The 20817-nt window shown below is 43.7% G+C and overlaps 1 protein-coding gene across 1 annotated transcript in view; it reads right to left on the bottom strand.

Moving 5' to 3' along the window:
* Positions 1-20817, bottom strand: part of TTLL11 (tubulin tyrosine ligase like 11) — a 393649-nt gene that overhangs the window by 319680 nt on the left and 53152 nt on the right. The window contains exon 4 of the mRNA XM_089685248.1: positions 7187-7762. Within this exon, the coding sequence (XP_089541374.1) occupies positions 7187-7762 (576 nt within the window). The remainder of the gene's footprint in view (positions 1-7186; positions 7763-20817) is intronic.

Below are 20817 nucleotides of genomic sequence, written 5' to 3'. Positions count from 1 at the left end.
AATTAAAGGGGTCTGTCTTATATTATGCCTTACATCAAGAAAAGTATGCCTTTCATGTGTGGTGATAGACTTTGCAGTAGACTTCTAGGTTTAGGCTCAAGTTACACCTACAGTGGGGATCGAAAGTTTGGGCACCCCAGCTAAAAATTTGTATTAATGTGCATAAAGAAGCCGAGGAAAGATGGAAAAATCTCCTAAAGGCATCAAATTACAGATTAGACATTCTTATAATATGTCAACAAAAGTTAGATTTTATTTCCATCATTTACACTTTCAAAATAACAGAAAACAAAAAAATGGCGTCTGCAAAAGTTTGGGCACCCTGCAGAATTTATAGCATGCACTGCCCCCTTTGCAAAGCTGAGACCTGCCAGTGTCATGGATTGTTCTCAATCATCGTCTGGGAAGACCAGGTGATGTCAATCTCAAAGGTTTTAAATGCCCAGACTCATCTGACCTTGCCCCAACAATCAGCACCATGGGTTATTCTAAGCAGTTGTCTAGAAAACTGAAACTGAAAATAGTTGACGCTCACAAAGCTGGAGAAGGCTATAAGAAGATAGCAAAGCGTTTTCAGATGTCAATATCCTCTGTTCGGAATGTAATTAAGAAATGGCAGTCATCAGGAACAGTGCAAGTTAAAGCAAGATCTGGAAGACCAAGAAAAATATCAGACAGAACAGCTCGCAGGATTGTGAGAAAAACAATTCAAAACCCACGTTTGACTGCACGATCCCTCCAGAAAGATCTGGCAGACACTGGAGTTGTGGTACACTATTCCACTATAAAGAGATACTTGTACAAATATGGTCTTCATGGAAGAGTCATCAGAAGAAAACCTCTTCTACGTCCTCAGCACAAAAATCATCGTTTGAACTTTGCAAATGAACATATAGACAAGCCTGATGCATTTTGGAAACAAGTTCTGTGGACCGATGAGGTTAAAATTGAACTTTTTGGCCGGAATGAGCAAAGGTACGTTTGGAGAAGAAGGGGCACAGAATTTAATGAAAAGAACCTCTGTCCAACTGTTAAGCATGGGGTTGGATCAATCATGCTTTGGGGTTGTGTTGCAGCCAGTGGCACAGGGAACATCTCACGAGTAGAAGGAAAAATGCATTCAATAAAATTTCAGCAAATTTTGGATGGTAACTTGATGCCATCTGTGAAAAAGCTGAAGTTGAAGAGAGGATGGCTTCTAAAAATGGATAATGATCCTAAACACACCTCGAAATCCATCAAGAGGCGTAAACTGAAGGTTTTGCCATGGCCTTCACAATCTCCTGACCTCAACATCATTGAAAATCTATGGATAGACCTTAAAAGAGCAGTGCGTGACAGACAGCCCAGAAATCTCAAAGAACTGGAAGACTTTTGTAAGGAAGAATGGGCAAAGATACCTCAAACAAGAATTGAAAGACTCTTGGCTGGCTACAAAAGCATTTACAAGCTGTGATACTTGCCAAAGGGGGCAGTACAAGATATTAACTCTGCAGGGTGCCCAAACTTTTGCAGACGCCATTTTTTTGTTTTCTGTTATTTTGAAAGTGTAAATGATGGAAATAAAATCTAACTTTTGTTGACATATTATAAGAATGTCAAATCTGTAATATGATGCCTTTTGGAGATTTTTCCATCTTTCCTTGGCTTCTTTATGCACATTAATACAAATTTTTAGCTGGGGTGCCCAAACTTTCGATCCCCACTGTAGGTGTTTTGAAATGAAAAACTGAGCAAAGTGAATATCATTAGTTTTAATGGGACCAGAAAACGTGGTGCGGCTGTGCCCAAAAGAAGCTCTTGCTCCTTTGTGGTTGACAAGCCTTGCACGATGTGGTTTGCTGCGATTGCAAGACAATTTATTGCGCTACAATCATGGCAGAGGCTCACTGTACCGCATTTTTAGGTGCCATTAACACGAATGGCACCTGAACACGCTGTTGTGTGATTTGTTATTTTAGCTAAGAATTTTGAAACCTCAGGTAGAATTGGGGTGATTCTGCCCACGAAAAAAATGCCATAGTGTTAACCACTTCCCGACCGGCCGTTGTATATAAACGGCCGGACGGTGGCAGTGCAGGGTCGGGTGGCCGTTTATAAACGGCCGCCCGCATCCGAGGCTCGTGCGCGGCTCCTAGAGCGCGCACCCGCGAGCCCGGTGATCGCCGTGTCCCTCGGATACCGGCGATCACCTGACGTGGTACAGGACCGTCCTGTACCATGTGACCGACTGTGTCCAATAAGGACACAGTCTTAATGTAAATAGAAGCCGCATGGTGCGGCTTCCGCCCCCTTGACCGCGCACGCGCGTGCCCAGAGATCGCCGGGTCCCTCAGATACAGGGGATCAGGTAACATGGTACAGGACCAATGAAATCGTCCTGTACCATGTGACCAACTGTGTCCAATAAGGACACAGTCTAAATGTAAACAGAAGCCGCATGGTGCGGCTTCCGGCTCCTTCTCCTCACACGGAGTTCTGTCTGTGAGAGAAGGAGCCGGATAGCCTGAGCAAGCCTGATCGCAAGTGTCCCTAATTGTCCCTAATCACGTGTCCCTGACTGTCTGTCCCTGATCACAGTGTCCCTGATCACAGTGTCCCTGATCACAGTGTCCCTGATCACAGGTGTCCCTGACTGTCCCTGACCACAAGTGTCCCTGACTGTCTGTCCCTGATCACAAGTGTCCCTGACTGTCCCTGACCACAAGTGTCCCTGACTGTCTGTCCCTGACCACAAGTGTCCCTGATTGTCTGTCCCTGATCACAAGTGTCCTTGACTGTCCCTGACCACAAGTGTCCCTGATCGTCAGTGTCCCTGATCGTCAGTGTCCCTGATCGCCAGTGTCCCTGATCGCCAGTGTCCCTGATCGCCAGTGTCCCTGATCGCCAGTGTCCCTGATCGCCAGTGTCCCTGATCGCCAGTGTCCCTGATCACAAGTGTCCCTGATCACAAGTGTCCCTGATCGTCAGTGTCTCTGATCACAAGTGTCCCTGATCACAAGTGTCCCTGATCACAAGTGTCCCTGATCACAAGTGTCCCTGATCGTCAGTGTCCCTGATCACAAGTGTCCCCGATCACAAGCGTTCCTGATCGTCAGTGTCTCTGATCACAAGCGTCCCTGATCACAAGCGTCCTTGATCGTCAGTGTCCTTGATAGTCAGTGTCCCTGATCGTCAGTGTCCCTGATCGTCAGTGTCCCTGATCGCCAGTGTCCCTGATCGCCAGTGTCCCTGATCGTCCGTGTCCCTGATCGCCAGTGTCCCTGATCACAAGTGTCCCTGATCATCAGTGTCTCTGATCACAAGTGTCTCTGATCACAAGTGTCCCTGATCACAAGTGTCCCTGATCGTCAGTGTCTCTGATCACAAGTGTCCCTGATCACAAGTGTCCCTGATCGTCCGTGTCCCTGATCGCCAGTGTCCCTGATCACAAGTGTCCCTGATCACAAGTGTCCCTGATCATCAGTGTCTCTGATCACAAGTGTCCCTGATCACAAGTGTCCCTGATCACAAGTGTCCCTGATCACAAGTGTCCCTGATCGTCAGTGTCCCTGATCATCAGTGTCTCTGATCACAAGTGTCCCTGATCACAAGTGTCCCTGATCACAAGTGTCCCTGATCACAAGTGTCCCTGATCGTCAGTGTCTCTGATCACAAGCGTCCCTGATCACAAGCGTCCCTGATCACAAGCGTCCTTGATCGTCAGTGTCCTTGATAGTCAGTGTCCCTGATCGTCAGTGTCCCTGATCGTCAGTGTCCCTGATCGCCACACAGCGGCCCAGCTGTGTCCCTGATCACTGCATAGCATCCTAGTGTCCCTGATCTCCACACCAGCAGGTCTTGATCACCTCCACACTACCAGGTCCTGATCATCATACCACCAAGTCTTGATCACCGCCACACCTGCAGGTCCCAATCACAGCTATACCAGCGGGTCCTGATCACCGCCACACTAGCAGATCCTGATCACAGCCATACCAGCAGGTCCTGATCACCACCCCAGCAGATCCTGATCACCACCAAACTAGTGGGTCCCGATCCCCGCCATACCAGCGGGTTCTGATCGCCGCCACATCATTGGATCCTGATCGCTGCCAAACCCACGGGTCCTGATCACCACCATACCAGTCCTGATCACCTGAGAGCCATTACAGCAAACTGTGAGTACTTTTTAGTCTTTGCACACAGTTTACACACACACTCACAAAACATTGCCTGCCAGCTCACGGTATCTCTGATCACACATTTGGTATCGCCATATTCAGGAAGAGTTATAGAATGTGTTTTGGGGTGTAATTTTAAGTATGCCTATGTTGTATAATAAAAATATCTCATAGATTGACAACTTTGCGTAAAAAAAAAAACATTTTCATTTTCTTTTCACATTTTCCAAAAACTTTTGGCAAAAAATGCAGTCTTCAGAAGACTCCACATGACTCTTAAAATATACCTTGGAGTGTTTGCTTTCCAAAATGGGGTCATTTTGTGGGTAATTCCATTGTCCTGATGCTCCAGGACCTCCAAAATGGCATTAGGTAGTCAAGAAATTAGATGTGTCATTTTGTTCCCCTAGAACTGCAAAAGATGCTTATTGGATGTGGAGCCCCCCTATGTGGCCAGACTGTAAAAAAGTCTCACACATTTGTATCGCCATATTCAGGAAGAGTTATAGAATGTGTTTTGGGGTGTAATTTTAAGTATGCCTATGTTGTAAAATAGAAATATCTCATAGATTGACAACTTTGCGTAAAAAAAAAAACATTTTCATTTTCTTTTCACATTTTCCAAAAACTTTTGGCAAAAAATGCAGTCTTCAGAAGACTCCACATGACTCTTAAAATATACCTTGGGGTGTTTGCTTTCCAAAATGGGGTCATTTTGTGGGTAATTCCATTGTCCTGATGCTCCAGGACCTCCAAAATGGCATTAGGTAGTCAAGAAATTAGATGTGTCATTTTTCCCCCTAGAACTCCAAAAGGTGCTTATTGGATGTGGAGCCCCCCTATGTGGCCAGACTGTGAAAAAGTCTCACACGTTTGGTTTCGCTATATTCAGAAAGAGTTATAGAATGTGTTTTGGGGTGTAATTTTAAGTATGCCTATGTTGTGTAATAGATATATCTCATAGACTGGCAACTTTGCATAGAAAAAAATACATTTTCATCTTCTTTTCACATTTTCCAAAAACGTTTGGCAAAAAATGCAGTCTTCAGAAGACTCCACATGACTCTTAAAACATACTAACATATTGGGATGTTTTCTTTCCAAAATGGGGTCATTTTGTGGGCAATTCCTTTGTCCTGGTGCTCCAGGACCTCCAAAACTGTGATAGACAGTCAAGAAATTAGATGTGTAATTTTTCCCCTAGAACGCCTAAGGGTGCTTATTGGATGTGGGGCCCTTCTATGTGGCTAGGCTGTGAAAAAGTTTCACACATTTGGTATCACCATACTCAGGAAGAGTAGCAGAATGTGTTTTGGGGTGTAACTGCAAGTATGCCTATGCCGTGTGAGAGAAAGCACTTGTTAAAATGACAACTTTGTGAAAAAAAAATTAAAATGATTTACTTTCATCATTTCCCCTTAAAAAATTTGCAAAAAATTACAACTTCAAAAAACTCTCCTTGCCTTTCATTAAATACCTCAGACTGTCTACTTTCCAAAAAGGGGTCATTTGGGGGGTATTTGTATTGTCCTGGCATTTTAGGGCCCTGAGAAACTATATAGGTAGCCAGTACATCAGGATTGATAAATTTTCAAATATATCAAATATATATACCGTGGTCTGTGGACTCTATAACTTTAATACAGACTAAATAATACAAACTGATTTGGGTTATTTCTACCAAACAAAGGTAGCACAATGGATTTTGGCCTAAATTAATGAAGAAAGTATATTTATTTGCAAAATCTAGTAACAAAAACGAAGAAAAACATGTTTATTTTCAAAATTTTCAGTCTTTTTCCACTTTTCTAGAAAAAAATAAAACCCCCAGTGGTGATTAAATACCACCAAATGAAAGCTCTATTTGTGTGAAAAAAATGATAAAAATTTCATTTGGATACAGTGTCGTATGCCTGAGTAACTGGCATTCACAATGTGAGAGCACTGAAAGCTGAAAATTAGCCTGGTCAGGAAGGGGGTAAAAGTGTCCGGTCTGGAAGTGGTTAATGAGGTCTTAATCATTATGGGGATCACAGATTCAAAGATGCCTCTGTCTCCCAGAATCTAGGCTTCAACAGCCACGTCGTTAAATGCAGTGACTGAAAGAGGGTGATAAACCAGTCCTTGAGGCAAAAAGGTATAGATGATCTGGAAGAGCCCACAGAGCATCCATCAAAAATCTGATCAGGTCGGAATACCAGATCCCCCTGGGCCAGTCCAGGTGGATGGATGACCAGAATGCCCTCCATCTTGATTCAGTGAAGCAGATGAGGAAGGGATTTCAGAGGAAGAAAGGCATAAATTAGTCTGTGCTGATCCTAAGCAGCCATCAGAACATCCACTGCTTCCACTAGAGGTTCCTTGTACCTGGAGGCAAACCTGTCCATGACACAGGTCTGGTCTTGAAACACCTCTGGATGTAGGGACTATTCTTCCAGGTCCAGGCACTGTTGGCTGAGTCTGCCTGCTAAATTTCAACACCTTGGATGTAAATGGTGAACAAAGATGGAGCATGAAGTTCTGCCCAGGACAGGATCTGTTATACCACTCTTGCCACAGATAGGCTTCTGGTTCCTCCTTGCTCTATAGCTAACTTTTTCCCAGTAGACTAGGGTTTTAAAAAGTGCCACAGTGCAGAGCCCTGTGCCCAAAGGTCATATTCCAGTCTAGCCCTGTAGGTCCAATCCAGTGGGGTCTGGTTTTGGCACCCCAAAGTCCGACTGAGCAAAGGCCAATCTGGACAGCTGCATATAAAGACCAACTCAGCAAGTAGTAGGAATCCTGACTGAAAACAAAAATTGTAGCTAGCAAAAATGTTAGACTCTTCTCCACAGACATTCATCCTCTCTGCAATTTTATTGCTTGCTAGTGTCCAATCCCCCACTGACCGTTAGATATTGTTACCACTTTTATTTTACTTACTACTTATTGCTTGTAAAATTTTAAAAAAATAAGTAAAAAAAAAAAAATCTAAAACAACAAGCCAGCTATATGATGTGTGTGCACAACGAATGGCAACTCACCTGGAAGCACGTTGGCCCCGGTTTAGATGCTGGTATATCCACCTGGAAGTAAACTTTGAGTTCCGGAACCAGAGCGATGATCGTCTTAATGACCAGAGAGATGATGTCAGACCATACTTTCTTAACATCTACACCTTTAGCAGAAAGTCTATAGAGAACGCTGGAGAAGGTCCTCTTGCTCCCAGTGTGAGCACTGTTTGAGTGGATAAAATTTCCACTGTGGATGTTGAGTGAGTAGTTGGTCAGGTGCATATAAACACGGTGAAGATTTTTATGGTTTGGCTCCTGGTATGGCTCAGTGCAGAACCGGGACAGTCCGTCTTTGGCAATGTAGATTTCCAAAGGCTCTAATGACCTGAGGAGGACATAGAGTCTCATATCGAACTTTAACTTGTCCATCAGGAGAGGCTTGCTAATGTACTCTTGGACCACGGCTGGTCGGTTCTGAATACTGGCCATGGTCCGCACTTCACTGGGGTCCTTAATGAGGTAGATTCCATCTCCCTGGCACCCACCGTCCGGCTTTACAATAAAGGTGGGCTTCCACGATGGGTCACTTTCTTTTGCCATACGAACCTGCAATAAAACACTGATCAGTACAAACAGAACTTTGAATGTTTATTCTTAGAATTCTAAAAATGTATTTATGTTCTGTACTGAAAACAGTTTGTTAAAAAAAATGGTTTACAAATTGTGTATCAAAGTCAGAAGGGTTATTCCTAGGCAACCTAGGGTGTAAACTACGCAATTTCCACAACAATCACACAAAATGTAACTGCATGTAGAAATCTAAAGCAACCAATAAGAAATTTATCAACTTTGAAACATCAGGCAAATGAAAGCTAATCCTGTCTGGCTGCTATGGTTATCACATCACTACTGCTGTTGTACAATGATTGTTCTTTGTGCTCATGTACAGAGCTGCCCTCTATTAGAATTGTTTTAACCACCAGAAGATGTTGCTCTGCATGCACTCTTTGTAAGGGTACTAAATCCCTCACTTTTTTCCTCTGTACTTTTCACCAAAACCTTCAATCACACCCGGAAATGTGCTTAAGCCCATTTCCCCAAGTATCCCATAGCATGGCTTGGCAGATATAGAAAGCAGGCGGGGCAGGGTACAAAAGAAAACTTTCTTCAATTGGTGATGTGTCCAGCTGTGTCCTACAAAACATGCATGGATGTCAGAAGGATGTTCCCAGTATGGAGCTAGCCAATAAAGAAAGCTTTTGCTTGTTGTGAGTGTGAGCTCTGCGGGATGACCTCATAATCTTAAGGACCCTGCTGGGGATGTGGAAAAATTTATCATTCTTAATACGATTAAACTACAAAGATGCTAGTTGCCTATCAAGATGATCCTCTTGGCTTCAATACTTTTTGTGTCACAGATCCTAAACATAGATCGGTTTTGACTTCACCTAATGAAAGGGACTTGGCTGAAGCACGTATCTCTTTTTTCATTTGAAAAGGCAGCTAAACTATAAATGCCAGCACGCCCTCCATGGCACAGTCACTGGAGATGCAAACAGAGCATGATACAGCGCTATTAGATTAGCACCTTCTCAACTGACCAAGGAAACAATCTCTAGGAGCTCCGTTCTCTGGATAACAATCTGCTAATGACAGATAATGATGCATCTCAATTACTGACTAGTAAGTGGACAGTTTGGCTTTTTATGCAGAATGTACCTTGATTCAGAGTGAAGGAAGAGCTCAGTGATGACTTAAAGAGGTCAGACACATCTCATCTCCAGAAATGTAAGTGAGATTCTTACACATTCACCTTGTTAAACCTCTTATATTGCAGCTTTTTCTCTTTCACTTTATTCATCTCTAAATATTTCCAGACAACTGTTCATATTATGCCTTTTAAGGCTCTGCAGCTCCCCCTACAGCTCTACCTGAAAACAATCTTTCATTTCACTATCCTATCTTCACCCCAAGACTAAACACAGATAATGTACATTTCTAAAGATCACCATCACCCCATTTTCCAGCAGTACAGGATTCCTCAATGTTACCCACACTGAGGGAAATGTGTACAGTGCACCAACTAATCTTCACGACTCTGGACCCCTAAAGGGTTTAAGCTTTAGGTTACTGCTCTCTTCTCCATATCCCTCAGCCCATGGTCTTCCACTTTCTCATGGTTTCTCAAAGATACTGACCAATCTGGTCATGGTTAAAGTGTATCTAAACCTAAAAACAAAATGTAATATGGCAGCTGATCAGTCTTTAAATGTGGTGGCTCCATTAGTTTCCTTTTTTCAGAATTGTTCTCTTTATTTTCACACAGTGATCCACCAGTAACACACTTTATGTTCTGTGTAAAACTAAAGCCAAAACATTTTTTTAAATTTTGGATAGAGGGTTATAACCCTGTCAAGTTATATTTGCCATCTGGTGATGTTTCCCTTTACTTTCTGTCCCATAGCCACAAGACGTGAGAGGAAAACCTTCCAAAAGAGAGGAAAATACTTATTTATCACCAGAACTGAAATATACAGTTAGATCCATATATATTTGGACACAGGCACAATTTTCATACTTTTGCCTCTGTATGCCACCAGAATAAATTAAAATGAAACAATCCAAATTCATTTGAAGTGCAGACTTTCAGCTTTAATTCAAGGGGTTGAACATAAATATCAAGCACAAATTTTGGAAACCATTTTTATACACAGTTCCTCCATTTCAGGGGCTCAAATGTAATTGGACAAATGAATATAATCATAAATAAAATGTTCATTTGTAATATTGTGTTGAGAATCCTTAAATGGCAATGACTGCCTGAAGTCTGGAACCCATGGACATGGCCAAAGACTGGGTTTCCTCCTTTCTGATGCTTTGCCAGGCTCTAATTGCAGCTGTCTTCAGTTGTTGTTTGTGGGTTTTTCTGCCTTTAGTTTTGCCTACAGCAAGTGAAACGCATGCTCAATTGGGTTGAGATCAGGTGATTGACTCAACTTTGCTGCATTTGGCTAAATCTGGGCTGACATATCTCTAAACATTGCAGAATTCATCCAGCTACTTCTGTCTTCTGTCACATCATCAATAAACACCAATGACCCAGTGCCACTAGAAGCCATGCATGCCCATGCCATCACACTTCCTCCGTGTTTTACAGATGATGTTGTCTGCTTTGGATCATGAGCTGTTCCAAGCCTTAAAATATTTAAAATATCTTGCGAGCCAGAAAGTGGACAAAAACTCCTTATTAATACACTCTAATATTGGATCGCAAACCTCTAGCACATAACTACCAATGTGATAAACCGCAAAAATAAAATATATAGTGTTGCGCTCCCAAACCTCAAATCAATATATTGTTATTTAAATTTGATCTCTATTATAAGGATCACAGTAATTAAGAATGATGTGTGTAAGTAAACATAAATACTAATACACTTATAATTTAAATTAGTACAAATAAATAATGTGCATAACAAATAAAAAATAAAAACTATAAAATAAAAATAAAAATATAAATAAAAATAAAAAATGTTCTAAAAAATAAAAATAAATATAAAGAAAATGTCCCAAAAAGTGACTTTGTGCTGGAAAATCTTCAATCTACAAAGATTATAAATCGGTGACTGCTTGTGAATCCTCCCTCAAGTGAAGATGTGCGCTCACCTCATAAGAAGCCTGCAATTAGGCTATATAAGCTTGTGGTTCACCTCCTTTGGAACCTGCTTGTTTAGAACTCCTGCTTTAAGATATCCATGGTATGCGACATATGCTATAGGATGAATCTCCTCTCCAGAGGGTGCAATCCCTCTATATTTTCATCTCCATGCGATTATCCACATACAAAAAAGATCTCGACATGGTGCTTTATCTTTTATATAAGTATGACTTTAATTTGCTTGGGATATGGCACTCACATATAAAGTGTGCGGATAGTGGTAGCACAAATACAATCCCAAACCGCCGCTGATTGTCGGAGCTGTGTACTCGTGGTCCGGCAAACTGACTCCCTCCGAGTGACGTTACAGTCCCACCCCTACGCGTTACGCCACTGGTCACGTGGCTTCATCAGGGGGATTTGGCTGTTCCAAGCCTTCTCCACACTTTTTTCTTCCCATCATTCTGGTACAGATTAATCTTAGTTTCATCCATCCAAAAAGTGCTTTTCCAGAACTGGTCAGGCTATTTTTAGATTTTTTTTGGCAAAGTCTAATCTGGCCTTTCTTTTCTTCAGGCTTATGAATGGTTTGCACCTTGTGGTGGACCCTGTATTTGCTCTTGTGAAGTCTTCTCTTGACTGTAGACTTTGACAATGATAGGCCCACCTCCTGGAGAGTGTCCTTCACTTGTCTGGATGTTGTGAATGGGTTTTTCATTACCATAGAGAAAATTCCTCAGAATGTACCAAACTGTGGATTTGGCCACTCCTAATGTTGCTGCTATCTCTCTAATGGATTTGTTTTGTTTTTGAAGCCTTACAATGGCCTGTTTCACTTGCATGGACAGCTCCTTTGAACGCATGATGTAGGTTCACAGCAATAGATTCCAAATGCAAAAACCACGCTTAGAATCAACTCCAGACCTTTTACCTGCTTAACTGATGAAGAAATAATGTAGTAGCCCACACCTGGCCATGAAACAGCTTTTGATTCAATTGTCCAATTACTTTTGGTCCCTTGAAAAAGGGGGGATGGCTACTTGTAATTCCTAAACCCTTCCTCCAATTTGGATGTACATACCCTAAAATTAAACCTGAGAGAGTGCACTTTCAGCCCATATCTATTATATGCCTATAGCCTGAATATATTTTGGTAACTAACCCCCCAAAAACCTAAAATTGTGCCTGTGTCCAAATATATATGGACCTAACTGTATTTACCCTCTATTCCTGTTCTGGTGATAACTCAAAATTTGAGATTTTCTTTCACCTTTACTCTTGGTGATAAATGGTCACCAGGACAAACAGAGATGGTAAATCCCCCTAATGGGGATATATACAGCAAAAACATTCTGACAGGTATTATAATCCCTCTCCACTGAAAAAAAAAAAAAAAGTTTCCTTTAGATATACTTTAACTCACTGTACTGTATATCAATGTAAGAGCAGCACTGTGACCCTGGGCCTGGTGCTCTTCCAATTTGGACCGAAAGAACATTCCCCACCCTTATCTCCATAAGATATGGAGGAGGTGTTTTGTAGACTACAGAGGCAAACTTGGCAGGACTGGAAACACTGCTTGAGATTTCAGTACAGTAGAGGTGGTGACTGCTGAAAGTTATGAACGCACTAGGTTTCTGACAGAATTAACTTTTTAAATTTTTTTTGCACTTTAAACAGATTTAACAAAACACTTTCAATGGTATAGGTGTCAGACCAGAAGAGAGAAAATAAGATAAGTTCATTGGTAAGGTTTCTACATTTAAAAGGAATGGGAAGTGCTTCTGTGATCACATATGCGTTACTGGCATTTATACAAGTTTAAGTGATCACATGCTTTTCTCTCAGAGTTCTCCACATTTCACCAAAACATTAGATTCTGGTGTAGAGGATGGTGCAGGAGAGGCAAGCAAGCAAACAAGCGGTAACATTAAAGAGGGTTAGTGTGAGGAAGGCTTGAACAGCCATTGATTATGCAATTCTCTTTCCTTCCACCACAGGTGGAAGAAAAGCAAATTGCTCGATTCCCCCATCAACAGTCAATGTTAATGGGGGATTCCCTCCTGCAGTGCTATTGTGTTCTGCTGGCAAGCAGAATTCCCTGACAGCAGAACACAATGATCACTGCTGGCAGCTATAACCGCTGACAGTGATCACATGAAAAAAACCAAACAATAGGCTGATTGTGCTGAAGTCGATCGATGGGCCAACTTCAGCACAACCAGCCTGCCCATAGATGGACTGAATCTAGACCAGTTCCTGCTGAACTAGATGAGATCATTTCTATCTGTTGTACTAGTGATATCCTTGATGTACAAATTATTGGGAGAAGTTGGCTGCCAATTTTACAAACTGAAAGAAATATCTGCACTACCCTTAGCTACTTATTATTACTCATTTATCTATCTACCTTGCACTGGAATAACAGATGGTCATTACTGATGAAGAAGACACTTCCATGTCCTCCGGTCATCATCCTGATTATATTTACTGTATCGCAGACTACAGGATATCAAATCCAAAATCACCAGCATACCAGATACAGAGCTCAGGGAAGGCAAAACAGCACACCTCCTCCATCAATGATCGGGCAAAGACACCAGACCAAAGAACCCCTTTTTCCTTCAGCACAGAGGAATTTTGGAGCACACAGTAAATGTAGTTTACACAGGACACAGTGGCAATGGAGGGGGCTAGCCATAGAAGTGCAGATGAACAGATGGTAGGAGGTGGTAGGACAAGCCAGGAATGCTCTCGCTCTTCACCTCAAATCTCAGAGGTGATGGAAATGATATGTGTGAATGTAGCCGACACTCATGATGAGAGTCTAAACTTTATGTGTGTCCACGCTGGCGGCATTATAAACTGGTGACATGATTGGATGTGAAGTGGCATCTGCTGACCAGGAAGCGGCCCAACATGAGCAGCTTGTGAAGACGAGGCCACATCTGTCTGGAGGTAATTATTCCCTCCACATCCCCGGCCACTGTCCCAGCCAATGACCTTCAGATACAGAAGCTGCAGTTCAATGCCAATCAGCAGAGATGTAAGTGTGGCAGCCCAGTTTCCATTACAAAAATGAAAATACACTGCAGGTACACCCAACACCCTATCTACTGGGACTATGGAATCCCAGTATGATACATACTTATGATTCAGGAAACACTGATATACAGTGCTAATACAAGCCATTCTGAGATTAATGAAAGGTTATTCTTCCACTTAAAAAACAACTGGAAGAAAAATTCTTCATTCAAATTTACAGATTTGCTTCAACAAAGGAAGACTCTTAGCACGCATTTGGAAAGATTTCAGCAACTGTAATGGAAAGGTTTGTCTCAACATTTACAGAACAGAGGCAGGTAACAGATCTTATCTCCTTGTAATGTATAATACTGACTTGGAGGTATCTTTTATACAGCCACACTGACATTTTGATGCCTTTGTTTTAAAAGAGAGCTTACCATTCCCTTTAGTTCAATTCTGCGAGGAAGCTGGATTGTGATTCCCACTACACCTGACTTTTCAGGTCAACTCTTTTCGTTGACTCCGTCGACCCTCAGTACAGTTTGTTTCCTACTGCTGATTTAATATTGGTGGTCTCCTTCTCACACTGTGGTCAGTGGGAAGCAGATTAAACATTTATTTTACTCTGTTTTCAGTCTGTCACATCTAATTGTGTGCAACAACCTGAGGTAAGAACAAGCAAAAATGAAATGAAGACGCAAACAGAAACATAAAGGATAAAAACATCTCTAAAATAACCTGCACTTTCCTTAGTCTGCCCATGTCATCTTGGAGAGTGCTGAACTTTCTATACATTAGAAAAAGTGAAGAGAGAAGCTCAGAGCAGGTAGAAGGAAGTTTTGGACCAAGCAGCACATGAGCCGCGGGAATAAGGAGGAAACAGAAGAGTCGTCATTTATAATATGTCAGAAGTTCTTCTCCCGGCCTGCAAGGAGGCAGCATGAAAAATGGATGGCGAGAGGGAACATATTTTCACCGCAGCGCTGAAAATGCCAGCCATGCTTCATCTTCATTTTACTTCAAATAATTACACATGCTTCACTTTAGTTTCCTCAGAAAAGATTGGAAAAAAGAACTGGAGACGCTTCAGAACTGTCACCCAACAAGACTATCCAGTAATGGGAGTCAGAATCATTAACTACACAGAACAAAACAGGGACAGCGTACATCTAAAAGTAATGCTGCCTACAGTGCTGGAATTTTATCTCTTAAATAATCCATTGTTAACGCATCTCCAATCCCTGGCATGTAGAATGGAGATATAAAGACAGGTCCTCTTAGCTGCTGTTGGGGCGACCTGTATTTTGAGCATTGTTGCATCCAAGCGAAGACACATAATGATTAATTGGACCTGTAATTCTGTGTGGTCAGTGTACTTGCCTTGATCCAAAGCATCGAGTGTGATTTCAGTCTGCTCTGTCATTCCTCTGCTATCTGCAAAGCACCTTGTATGATTTCTATCTGCTCTGTCATTCCTCCGCTATCTACATGAGTCATTTCTGACAGTTTATGCCAACGCCAGACAATTTGGGAGACAGATCGGCCCCCCAGCACACAGCAGGTGATTGACAGACTCAGCTGTGCATGTTTCCCTATGACACAGAGTAGACAGGGGGGTGTCCATTCCCTCCACTCTGGTCTCAGATTACACTTAGCTCCCTGCTGTATGCTGTGCGGTGTGTGGTGTCAGATCCTCGCTCCCAGCTTTCTGGAGCTCAAAAATGCTGTGGAAAAAGTGAACTTTTGGAGGCTGAAGAGGAAAGAGGGCTACAGATAAACAGGTACAACTTAGGCAGGAGGATTTGTTTCACCTCTGTGTATCACCTGAGGCTAGTCATTTCACTGGGTATACAGTTGCAAGAAAAAGTATGTGAACCCCTTGGGATTACGTGGAGTTTTGCATTAATTGGGCATAAAATGTGCTCTGAACGTCATCTACTGTAAGTCACAACAATAGAAGAACACAGTCTGCTGAACATAATACTACACAAACATTAGATGTTGCCATGGTTTAATTGCACATAACATGTAAACATTCACAGTGCAGGAAGGAAAAAGTATGTGAGGCCCTAGCTTAATGACTTAGCTAGGGCCAAACTTGACTCCAATCAGTGTGATGATATTGGATGTGTTGCTGACAGTTGTCCTGCCCTTAAAAAACACACACCTGTTTTGGGTTTACTGGTTTCAAGAAGCACTGTCTGATGTGAACCATGCCTCGCAGAAGAGAGCTCTCAGAAGACCTACGATCAAGAATTGTTGACTTGCATGAAGCTGGAAAGGGTTACAAAAGTATCTCCAAAAGCCTTGATGTTCATGTGTCCACGGTAAGACAGACTGTCTACAAATGGAGAAAGTTTAGCACTGTTGCTACTCTCCCTAGGCGTGGTCGTCCTGTAAAAATGACTGCAAGAGCACAGTGCAGAATGCTGCATGAGGTAAAGAAGAATCCCAGAGTGTCAGCTAAAGACCTACAGAAATCTCTGGCACATGCTAACATTTTTGTTGACACATCTACAATAAGGAAAACATTAAACAAGAATGGAGTACATGGGAGGACACCACGGAGGAAGCGATTTCTGTCCAAAAAGAATATTGCAGCACGTTTGAAGTTTGCAAAGAGCACCTAGATGTTCCACAGCACTACTGGCAAAATATACTGTGGACAGATGAAACCAAGATTGAGTTGTTTGGGAAGAACACACAACACTATGTGTGGAGAAAAAAAGGCACAGCACACCAACATCAAAACCTCATCCCCACTGTAAAACATGGCGGAGGGAGCATCATGGTTTGGGGCTGCTTTGCTGCCTTAGGGCCTGGACGGATTGTTGTCATTGATGGGAAAATGAATTCCAGAGTTTATCAAGACATTTTGCAGGAAAACGTACAACCATCTGTCCGCCAACTGAAGCTCTGCAGAGAATGGGTGATGCAACAGGACAATGACCCAAAGCATACAAGTAATTCAACAAAACAATGGCTGCAACAGCACAGAATACGCCTTCTGGAGTGGCCCAGTCAGAGTCCTGACCTCAACCCGATTGAAATGCTGTGGCATGACCTTAAGAGAGCAATTCACACCTGACATCCCAAGAATATTGCTACACTGAAACAGTTTTGTGAAGGGGAGTGGTCCAAAATTACTCCAGATCTTTGTGCAGGTCTGATCTGCAACTACAGGAAACGTTTGGTTAAGGTTATTGCTGCCAAAAGGAGGGTCAACCGGTGTTTGAGTCCAAAGGTTCACATACTTTTTCCTCCCTGCACTGTGAATGTTTACATGTTATGTGCAATTAAACCATGGCAACATCTAATATTTGTGTAGTATTATGTTCAGCAGACTGTGTTCTTCTATTGTTGTGACTTAGATGACGTTCAGAGCACATTTTATGCCCAATTCATGCAAAACTCCACGTAATCCCAAGGGGTTCACATACTTTTTCTTGCAACTGTATGTGAGGGTTTACAACCACTTTAATTCAGAATGGCACCCCAATGACGCACAATGCATTACAATGCACTGTGGCATGCTGTCTTTCCCTGTGAGGTGATCCTCTGTCCTGTAACCCCATCTGTCACTTTTCAGTCTTCTTTAGTCTGAAATGGGAGTCAATAGTCTGCAGAGAACAAAATGCCAGTGTACACAGAATATTTTCAGTAGCCCTTTCACATGCAGCAAATAGCATTTGTTTTCCTGTTCAGTCTTTTTGATCAGTCTCCCCTGTGTTCTATGGATGTCTTATACTGAAGGAGAGTAAAACTACATTTATGTTTCCAGTGACTACATACAAAAACATAGGAATGTCTGGGGTATGCACCACCACCATAATTTTGTCAGAGCTGCTACTAGGGGATGCTTTTGTCACTCACCTCTGCACCCAACCTCCTCTTTCACCCCAGCAGCCAATGCAGGCACCTTTACTGTCTGGACATTTCAGTTGTAGGACAGGGTCACAGAAGTAATTTCACAAGTTCCAGTAACTCCAGTAAAAAAAAATAAAAATGTAACGACTTTTAAATTACATACATAGCGCTGCTTACTGCCTGCCTTGAAAATAAAGATATTTCTGCAGAAAGAAGCTGCCCTGACATAACAAAAGAAAACTACAGATGACTATTTATGATTGCGGTCTGTCGCTTTCACCTCTCTGGAGAACATAGTCGGACGCAATAAAGACACGGTGAACAAGCCCATCTTGGCTGCTTTTCCTGCTGCTGCACACATTACATGGCTAATGGGTAATGAAGCGTGGTAAATGGCGTTTATTTTGCTTCTTTGGAAAATGACAGTTTTTAATCCCGTAAGGAGTGTCAGAAGTGACAATATGCGCTAAATGGCTGCTCTGTTCCCGAGCCAAGTCCCGCCAGTCCCCAGTGCTGGGTGAAATGTGGCAACGGCTGTGCTTGCACTGCAGAAATGTCACAGTGCAATATAGAGTAATGTGGAGCATATATAACCGTACGTCTCCAAACACAGATGACAACTAAATCTCCTGCACCCAGCTGCTGAGGCGCTTAAATAGAAAACGTTTTGGAATACAATGTAATCCACCACTTTACCGAGCTCCGGAATTATAAGGGGGGAAAATGGGGTGACTGCCCCGGGCCCCTGCTTAAAGTGGTCACCTCTATGCAAAAATACTAAATTTCAAAATTAAATTAAAATGTATTTTGGGAAACATTATAATGCCTGAAAATTATCTGTTAAGCATTGTTACTCTGGTATATTGTATCAGTTTTAAACAAATTTTCGTGGTTCAAACGAACCCTGCATAGAGTGCTTTTGCCCTTAAGGAACATATGCCGCAACCCCCGCAACTTAGTATCTGTCCCCCTGCTCCCTAAAATCTCCCCCCCGTTTTCATGTGCACTCCTGAACGCCCGATCGGTGTGCAACAAGCTTACCGCCATTCACAACCTCTTTGTTTCCCGCTCCCTCAACCTCTTAGCGATTACAGAAACCTGGATCCAGGCCACTGACTCTACCTCCCCTGCTGCACTCTCCTACGGAGGTCTCACCTGGACCCACTCACCCAGGCCCAACGGTCGTAAAGGTGGTGGGGTTGGTCTGCTCCTGTCACCGCAGATCACCTTCCGAGTCCTCCCAAACCCCCCTCCCTATCCTTCTCCTCCTTCGAGGTGCACTGCGTCCGACTATTCTCCCCAAACTCCCCTGAAGATTGCTGTGATATACCAGCCTCCTGCATCCATATCCCGCTTCCTGGATGACTTTTCCTCCTGGCTACCCTTCTTCCTCTCCTCTGAGCTACCCACCATCATCCTTGGGATTTCAACATCCCTGTCAACCTCGACAACCCGGCCACATCCCATCTCCTCCATTTAACCTCCTCCTTTGCACTTGCACAGTGCATACAATCCACCACCCACTCAGATAGTAATATGCTTGATCTTGTCTTCTCCAACCGCTGCGCTCCCCACAACCTCACTAACACCCCCTTCCCTCTCTCTGACCACAACCTGATTACCTTCTCTATCTCCTTGTCCTCCAACGCCTACCCCTCCAAATGTCACACTACTACCAGCCGTAACCTCCGCAACCTTAACCCTGCCCCCCTCCACTCTGCAGCTGATCAACTCCACGACAGCATCCTCCCCCTGTCCGGCCCCGACTTGGCTATTACTGCCTACAACAACGCGCTGTCAACAGCCCTTGACTCACTAGCGCCTTTAACCACACGCAACATCAGACCCCGACCGCTCCAGCCCTGCCAGACTGATCACACCAAAACCCTCAAAACAACACAGTCGTGCCCTGGAGCGACTATGGCGCAAAACTAGATCCCAACAAGCCTTCACCCGCTACAAATCTGCCTTCCACACCTACACCTCCTCCCTCCACGCAGCCAAACAAGCCTACTTCCTGACCCTCATCAAGACCCTCTCCTCCAATCCTCACCGACTCTTCTCCACCTTCAACTCTCTACTCTCGCCACCCCCACCTCCACCCAGCACCTCACTCACTGCCCTTGAGATTGCCAATCACTTCAAAAACAAGATTGACACAATTCGCAAGGACATCGCCGCAACTCACACGCCCTCTCAAGCTGTCCCCTCTCACACAGCTACCCCCCCATCCCCCCTCTCCCTCGACATAACCCGCAGGGACTTCGTCGCTGCTCAAACTCCCTCCAACCCCGTTCCCCCTCACTCAGCTACCCCCTCATCACCCCTCTCCCACGGCCCCACCACTGCTCTGACCTCCACTTCCACCCCACATTCCTCATACTGAAGCCCCCCCAACACTTAACACCTTTGACCTTACTACCATCGAGGAAGTCTCCAAGATCCTCTCTGATGCCCACCTCACCACCTGCCCCCTCGACCCTATCCCCTCACAACTCCTACGACCTCCTTCCTCCTCCATCCTACGCCCCCTCACCCACATCTTTAATCTCTCCCTCTCCTCCGGCACTTTCCCCTCCCCTCTGAAACATGCACACATCACCCCCATACTTAAAAAGTCCTCCCTGGACCCCAATGACCCGAACAACCTCAGACCCATCTCCCTGCTCCCATTTACATCCAAACTCCTCAAGCGCCTAGTCTACACCCGCCTAAGCTCTCACCTCAACGACAACAACCTCCTCGATCCCCTACAGTCCGGCTTCCGTCCCCTACACTCCACCGAAACTGCCTTACTCAAACTCTCCAACGACCTGCAAACCGCCAAAGCTAATGGCCATTATTCAGTGCTCCTACTCCTCGACCTCTCTGCGGCCTTCGACACAGTCGACCACCCCCTCCTCCTCAAAAAACGACACTCCCTCGGCCTCAGAGATTCTGCTCTCTCCTGGCTCTCATCCTACCTGTCACAACGCTCTTTCAGCGTTACTTATAATGCTACCACCTCCCCCTCACTCCCCCTCTCTGTTGGGGTCCCTCAAGGCGCCGTCCTCGGGCCCCTTCTCTTCTCCATCTACACCTCCTCCCTTGGCCAACTCATACTCTCTCA

The sequence above is a fragment of the Staurois parvus genome, unplaced genomic scaffold (genome assembly GCF_062004578.1).
Source record: "Staurois parvus isolate SC_StPar_1 unplaced genomic scaffold, SC_StPar_1.0 ptg000365l, whole genome shotgun sequence".
In the NCBI taxonomy this organism is placed as follows: Eukaryota; Metazoa; Chordata; class Amphibia; order Anura; family Ranidae; genus Staurois; species Staurois parvus.
The sequence above is the reverse complement of the archived record's forward strand: the minus strand, read 5'-3'. Positions and strand labels throughout refer to the sequence as shown.